The following is an 8,346-nucleotide window of genomic DNA, read 5'->3' on the forward strand; positions in this document are numbered from 1 at the left end:
AGAGGTTTCTGAGTTTTTTTTGCCAGCTGATAAAGTCCTTAGGCCATGAGCTGTCTCTCAGTTATGACGTTTAATAGAAGTGTTGATCTCAACCTGGTCAACACATCTGCATGTTACAATGATTCATCTGCACACCAGTATTCTGCTCAGAGGTGAGCACTTGCGCAATTCACATTATTTTCTCTGAGTTTCTGAAGGGCAAGACTGTGGAATAGTTCTCAAGAAATCAGGGATAAAAAGACACTAGTGATTCAAATGTAATACAAAGATAAATTGCATATATCACCAAAAGCAAAATTTTTTAAGTGTAACATTCTGGGAGATGACAGTGCTGGTAGTGCCAGTCTGCTCCTCAAGCCAATCAGGCTAAATAAATTAAAGGCAATTTGGTTGTGAATTTTACATTATACTTTATTTCCCTTCAATACTTCTGCTCATGGTGCTTGGAAATGGGCAGAGATACATTTGTTTTGCACAGAGCCAGTCTGTGACTTTCTTTACTTCCTAACTGGTTTAATTTCCAAAATAAATTAATTTCTAAAATAAAGCACAAGCACTGTTAAGAATCAAATCATCTGCATCAACTTAGTTCTACTAGGTGGGTACTGCTACCTTTCTGAGATGCTGGGCAGACTACGTAAGTCTGATTTTGGCAGCAATTTTACCTAATGTGTTAAAGCTAGCCATAGAAAAGCACAGGCAGCTGCAAAAGATTTCAAAGGGTAAACCAAACATTTGAATTTACTACATGTATTTTATGAAAAAAGCTTTTATGTTTTAGTTTCTTCATTTTTATATGCTAAATCATTTAAATGAAATAGAAGTAATGAGTAAATGAAAGAAAAGGCAAATGAAAATTTAGATTTGTAAAGTTAAGGACCTTCTCCCAAGAAGCAGAAAGGAATATTTAAATAGATGAAGCAGGAGAAAAACTATCCACTTTTTGGAAGAAATATAGTATGTATACATATATATGTTTAACATTTAAGCATGTTCACTGTTTTCACATGTTACATTTCTAAAGATCTGTGAGGATACTGGGATGTGGAAGGGAAAGTGAAGGAAAAAGAATTATTAATAATTTGAAAGATTTGTAGAAGAGAAACAAGTGAGTTGATTGGCAAAGTGCAGCAACTAATTATCTCAAAATGTTGGATTCTGAATGATGAGAGTGAGACCAGAGGGTGCATCTGAGGAAGAGAGCACTTGCAAGCATGAGGAGTAGTGTCACAGGGAGAGCATAATAAAGTGTGTGATGGCAATGCAAACACAAAAATACAACAGTGGTTTAGAGGAATCTCCCAACAGACCAAACCGAGACTGTTGTCTCACATATATCTGCCTGTGACCAGGTGGCAGGAAAGGGAACTCTCAAACTCAACCTATAAGGTTTGATCAATCTCAAAGGATGACAGCAACAGACTAACAAAGAACAGCACATTAAATCAACTAAAGTCTATCTTCTTAAAATACTATTATATGCTGACATTGGGAGGGAATGGTCCACAGTTTATGCTTAATCTGAGCTCTGACCTCTTGTGGGACTTTTCCTGCAAGACTCTAGTATAGATTGTCCATGATGTGCAGTGTGTGTCATTCCTTCGTGTCCTGGGCTGAGGAAGGAGACCAAAGGGTATACTCTGAGCCTTTGGAAATGATGGACTCTCTAAAGTATTTGTACCAGCTATTTCAGTGCAGTTCAGACATCTAACAAGACTAGGCACCTCTAAAGAGCAATGTGGAGGGCAATGTGGTATTGTTATTTTTAGGGACAATAAAGATGATAAAGGTTTTAACAAGGAGTGTCCTTCCTACTTCAGTAATTTTTCTAATCCAGTGGGTCCCCTAGAAATGAGCTGCTTATGGACATAAACACTTTATGCCATATATGCATGACACTTTATGCCATATATGCACGAATCAGCGTATTTTTCCTTTGCAGATTTGCCTTATGAGCAAGCCAGGAGATCAGCATGGACGAGTCACACCCACCCCAGTCCTCAGTCAAAAGGTAAAAAAATCTGCATATGTGCACATCTGGTGCAACCTGGATAGACTCTGAAGTGAACTCATAGGAGATACCTCAGCATTCAGCTCTGGAGGATTTTTACCTGTGCCTTGGCTGGAAAGCCTGCTAGCTGTGTACAGGCAATACTGGGTGGAGTCACTGGGGCAGCCACACCCTTCCTTGAACTTGGACTTCATCAGGTCCATGACCATATAGTCTTATAAAGCTAAATCCTATTATGTCCATCATTGAGTGGTGAGCATCAGGAGTCCCGGGCCTGTGATCTATCACAGGTTTGGTGACCATCTTCCAAACCGGAAAAATAACTACATGGGTTTTTCCATTTTCAGCTACTCAGCCATCATCCTCAACAGTTCCCAAAACAGAAGACCAGCGTCCTCAGTTAGGTGGGTGTCATTTTGTTTGAATTATGTCTGTGTGTGATGGGGTTTGTTAAACATGATGAGAAGGACAGCTCTCACCTACCAACCAGAAGCACACTGCAACATCTGATTCAGAGTACTAATGAGATCTCCAGCTGGTGACCACTAAATACCCAGACATGTATGGGTTGGCTCTACAGCTGGATCTGAGATGAAGGTTCCCATGGCCATTGAAAATTGATTTTAGTAATATTTAATGGCAGTGATGACCTTGCAGAGTGAAAAAGCTGTTAAACAAAGTACCTATGTACAGTTTAAGTACAAAGGTGGAAGGTAAGGGTGTCAAAAGACCATATACTCCACAGTAGTTGAAACACTAGTAGTTGGAAAATGTGCATGAGCAGAGAAACAAAAATGGGTTACAGCATACAGAAACCTATTTGAATTGGGCTCCTGAAATGAAACAGAAAAATTAGAAGGATTCTCAGTCTATTGGGAAACTGAGGAGAAAGTAGAAGTTTATGAGTTTGTAGACTAGTGGTTTTGCAAAATGGGTGCATTTTGTATTTTCAAGGCAGCTAATTCACGGGGTATGACCTACACCTTATTGTGTATTTGACTGTGTTTTGGACAGATAGCTAGAAATCACTACAGAGATTCTGAGTCAGATGTAGCTTTTAGCAAAGGGTAGAAGTAGGAAATAAAAGAGATTTGGAGGATATTCTTAGCTCAAAAGACTCCGAGCCTGTTTTTATCACATGGATTTCAAATCATTATTCCTGTTTCTGTTATAGCTAAATAAGACTGTATGCATGACTACATCTCATTAACTCATATGCATGTAGCCTGGGAAATATTATACTGCTTTTGCCCACATAGCGTTTTATCTAATCTGGCTTTCCAACCATGAGAATTTTTCAAGAAATATACTTTCATATAAGTCCTTAGGACTGTTTAATGTCTATGTGTGAGCTGCATAGGTTATTTAAATGCATAAGGAATGTAACCTGATTATCTTATTGGCTGTAAAACTGGCAACCCTTTGAGAGCAGCTTTACAGAGATGAGGCAGCCCAGCAACAGGGTCATTCACCGAGGGGCTCAGGCCTATGCTTGCAGCCCGTCATTTTGGCTTTTGTACTTCTGTCACAGCCTTCCCTTTTTCCTGTTGCACTTCAGGCCAAAATAAGTTTTCATTTCTGGAGGGAATCCCTTGAGGAAAACATTGAGATGCAATGGGCTTTGTGTGGCTGACACAGGCTCTTCTGAAAATCCTAGTTGAAAGGTTAAAACAGCAGCTGCCCTTTGCAGAGAGGACTCTCACCCCATTACCTGTCTGGGCCTGTGGGCTCTGGCACACTGCAAAGGTCAAGAGTACCAAAGGGTGCCTGTGTGTATGTGTACTTTAAGTAGGAATCGGAATACTTCTGGGCCAAATTGACAATATGTTTGAATATGTACTTGTACACACCAATATAGTACAAAAGACAAATGCATATCCATACAATGTTCACCTGCACACACAATTTTAAGGGAAAACATGCAAATATTGTGATGCAGAGAACGGAACTGCTTTCCTGAGTGTTGGACCTGCTGTCCAATCAGGCGGTATGCACTGCCCCTTACAACATTAAAAAATAACACCTAAAATATTTGACATCATTGTTACATGATTTTAAATCTTTCTTTCACAATTTTATAGATCCATATCAGATTCTTGGACCAACCAGCAGCCGACTTGCAAATCCAGGTGAGAAAGAGTTTTGCTGATTTAGGAGGATTTCTCTTCACTGCTAGTGTCCCCACTTCAGCCTTAATGCCAGACCTGGAAGGTGTTGTGACCAATTTTACCACTCTTCAGTATGACTCTGTGGGACCTGATGTTATCCAATGGGTTGCAGGTTTAGGTTTCTAAATTACACAAGAGTGGGACTGAGGTCACAGACACATAAACTCATGTATCTCAATGTAGGTGTCTACATATGAGCTAGGTGTCTTATTTCCCATGATACTCATCGCAGATGTAGTGAATACAGCTCTCTGTAGAGAGCTATTCAAATCATCCTAGAGTAGATGGTTACATGCAGTCAGTCAAATATTTCATTAGAGGTATTTGAACTTCTGATATCAACAGCTGTTCACTTCAGTTGCCTAAATGTCAGGATTTTCTTAAATGCTGTAAGATATCCTATCTGGCTTCCAGGTACCCCTTAAGAGGGGCATGAGTCTCCTACCAATCTGTGTCATGTGTGTCCCAGATTCTGCTAATACGCAACACAATGCCATACTGACCTTGACAAATACAAAATTTTGGGATTAATAACCCAAACCAGCAAAAATATATAGGGAAAACCCAGGAAAACATAATCTATTTGCAAAGTATAATTGGGTTAGACACCTCAAAAATGTTGTCCCACTTTAAGAAGGCGGCAACGGGGTGCATTGAGGGCAGGGGCTTGTAGCATATTTTAGCTAAAGATGAGGAACCATTTTGGTGGGTTAATAACACTGATTTTGAACTGTGCAGATTTCACTGTTGATGCTCTGAGTCTGCAGGACACTCTGTGGCTGTACACCACCATAATCAACATCATAATCTGCCACAATGGATTGATATTGTACGTGTTACTTCCTATTTCCCTTGCTTTAACAGCCAAAGGGAACAGTGTTCCTGGTTCCACATTGCAGGTTTCCTCAATGCCCTCCAGTAACAATGTTTTTTCTTACAAGGGTTGTATGGCTTTCCAAGGCATGAAATTGCCAAAATACTGATCTCTTTCCTTTCACTTTATCCCAAACGATGTCAAGCACAGGTCTAGATTAGCTTACTTTCCAAACAGTTTTGCATGGCATAGAATAGCAATTAAGTATTAAGAATAGTATTTTCCAAATGGCCTAAGGTGGTGGGTTTCCAGGTGACACTGATCTTAACTGGAAGTGGGGGCCTACCTCCCTTTAATTTGTTCGCAACCCCCAGCTTTTACAATGTTATCAAGCATCTATTTGGTAGCCTTCATTACTGTGGAAGACACTAACATGATCTGGATTGGGATACTTTTTTTTTTAACATTCAGATATGGAATTCCTACACACCATCATTCCTGTGCTTTAACATGTTTTGTGTGTTTATGAATCGGTGGAATTACTCTCTCATTAAAAGGAAATTGACAGCAGCCATTTATTTTCATAGGACTATATATTACATTTGGAAGGCAAGTGTTTATGTTAAAACATATGTTGGATTGCTTATTCAAAAATTTGTGTTTTGTCCAGTGCTGAACTGTTTATTGATTTTCAAAGGCTAATCCTCTTGTTATGTTTCGTGTATTAAAACTTGCATGCCTTGCTCATACCATGGATTCTTTTGTTTGTTTGTTTACTTAATGCATGTTAATGGAACAGAAGAAATTCATTAAGGACAGTTTGGATAAATATCATTTAAACGAATATGGGTTTCAGTTGCACTGAAGTATAAACTGCTAATGGATTTCAGATGCTACTCTAGCTTAATATTGTAATTTGCTACTATAAGCTTTCTGAAGAAAAGGTTGTTTACTATACCCATATATCTGGTTTGGAAAAAAAAAAAGAAACACAGCCGATTCCTGGTCAGAGATGTACTTAGAAGTTAGCACATACAAGCTGGTTGGCAAATTCTGCTGACATTGTGCTTGTGAAACAGATTGCCTTGCAAGCTGCTTCAGCTGTATTTTGCATTATTTCAGTGCTGCTTTATTAAGAAATGCTAAGCTTTTAACATGAATATCAGTGGCAAGGCCCTTTGAAATCTACTTTCATTTGTCTAAAATGGTCAAATTTTGTTTCTATAACTCTGGGCACCACACTTCTGTGAAGTTGACAGCAGACTAATTATTTTAAAGACTAAATTGGCAGAGGAGTGAGAAAAAAACAACTTTTTAAGTCTTAACTTCAATAATCATTTAAACTCATTTGACACAGAACAATGACACGAATGTATTTTATGGACCTTTTCACTGTTCTTGCAAATGTTTTGCCCTATGGTTGTATGCAATGCAACAGCAAGCTAATAAGTTTCCGTTCTGCATTTCCCCAAATGCTGCAAATGGATGATATGGTTTGGCATGAGCCCAGCTTTCTCTAAACTTCTCCATTTTGTGTAGGCTTATTCCATAGCAGAGAACATTTAGTTGCAACATAATGCTGTGAGAACAAGCAAAATGTTACGCAACTGAAAGCTGTTTGTCCTGAACTTTAGAGATTAGTTTCCTAAATGAGTGCTGTATTATTTCCCCATCAATTGTCTACACTGAATGACATTAGGTAACTATTAAATCTCCATGTAATGGCATTCTGCCACTCAGATGAGGGAAAACATGACACATTACCATTATCTCTGCTTTTTAGGATTTCATGAGGCAGGGCTGGGAGAAAGGGCACTAGTTAAGAGTAAGAAGTAGGAACCGACATTGCAACATTTCCTAGTAGGGTCCTATGCGAGAGCCTGGAAGAACTGATGTCTTAACGTTATTAGTCACTAGTCTTGACATTTCCATTTTGCTTCCCCCCACAGGGAGTGGGCAGATACAACTATGGCAGTTCCTGCTGGAGCTCCTCTCAGACAGCTCCAATTCCAACTGCATCACCTGGGAGGGCACCAACGGGGAGTTCAAGATGACTGACCCTGATGAAGTGGCTCGGCGCTGGGGAGAGCGGAAAAGCAAGCCTAACATGAACTATGACAAACTCAGCCGTGCACTTCGCTACTACTATGACAAAAATATTATGACTAAGGTTCATGGTAAGCGCTACGCCTACAAATTTGATTTCCATGGAATCGCTCAGGCTCTCCAGCCTCACCCCCCAGAGTCGTCCATGTACAAATACCCATCAGACCTCCCCTACATGAGCTCCTATCATGCGCACCCTCAGAAGATGAACTTTGTAGCTCCTCATCCCCCTGCTTTGCCCGTAACATCGTCCAGCTTTTTCGCTGCCCCTAATCCTTACTGGAATTCACCAACTGGAGGTATCTACCCCAATACCAGGCTGCCAGCTGCTCATATGCCTTCTCATCTTGGCACCTACTACTAAGTGGGGAAAAAAAGAAACAACAGAAAAATCAAACAAAGACTTTTCTTGCTGGGATACAGTCCCTGATGAATTGCAATGAACTCTATTGGAGTACACGAATTAAAAGTGCCTGAAGAGACAAGTGAAGGTTTGGCTGGGAAAAAACACATTAAAAAATAGATGTCAAAAAGACTCTTTGTAGTAGGGATTTAAAGGAGGTATTCAAGAAGTATTAAGATACTAAAATGTAATGTATATGGGCATCGACTCTGTGGACCAAACAACAATAGACTATTGTAGGTAAAAGCATGAAATGATAAGGAAAACCTACAGAAGCTAGTGGTCTTAAAAAGTTGATAAGCTTATGTGTAAAGTTTGATATCTTGCTAGTGCAAAACTGGGACTATACTACAGCAATATAAGGATAAGTCTATAGTGACCTAACATACAATATATGAATCATTACAAAAGAGGGTGGAAGGGAGGGGGAAGGAAAAAACCCTACCTGTATTTAAAAAATAGAAACATATCAACAAAAGAGACTGGTTTAGTGTGGAAACTGATTTGGAATATAATAGCATTGTTTTAGCTAAAATCAAACGCGTTCCATTCATCAGAGTGTTATCAGCTACTCAAACTGTGAAGACAACCCAAACTTTAAGATTCCTTGACAGTATTACAGGAACCCTGAGCCAAACATTGGAAATGAGAATGTGCTGAAGGGCAAGTGTATGACTGTAGACCAGAGGCCTGCACCTGACAGAGGAAGCAGAAAGGAGAAAGAGGAGGACAAAGGTGGTGAGAATGGGAGAAAACACACTTCTTTACCAGTAGAGACTGAAAAGACTGAAAACTTAGTAGTGTTGGGACTATGAAGAAACACTTGTTTGGACTTGTGAAACAT

The 8,346-nt window shown here is 39.5% G+C and overlaps 1 protein-coding gene across 3 annotated transcripts in view; it reads left to right on the forward strand.

The window, feature by feature from the left end:
* Positions 1 to 7,919, forward strand: part of ERG (v-ets avian erythroblastosis virus E26 oncogene homolog) — a 29,572-nt gene extending 21,653 nt beyond the window's left edge. For all 3 annotated transcript variants that reach the window (XM_010295822.1, XM_010295825.1, XM_010295826.1), the window contains 4 exons: positions 1,943 to 2,011; positions 2,359 to 2,415; positions 4,093 to 4,140; positions 6,943 to 7,919. In XM_010295822.1, coding sequence (XP_010294124.1) covers positions 1,943 to 2,011; positions 2,359 to 2,415; positions 4,093 to 4,140; positions 6,943 to 7,463 — 695 coding nt within the window. In that variant the 3' untranslated portion in view covers positions 7,464 to 7,919. The remainder of the gene's footprint in view (positions 1 to 1,942; positions 2,012 to 2,358; positions 2,416 to 4,092; positions 4,141 to 6,942) is intronic.
* Positions 7,920 to 8,346: the final 427 nt, after the last annotated feature.

The sequence above is a fragment of the Phaethon lepturus genome, unplaced genomic scaffold (genome assembly GCF_000687285.1).
Source record: "Phaethon lepturus isolate BGI_N335 unplaced genomic scaffold, ASM68728v1 scaffold12491, whole genome shotgun sequence".
NCBI lineage: Eukaryota > Metazoa > Chordata > Aves > Phaethontiformes > Phaethontidae > Phaethon > Phaethon lepturus.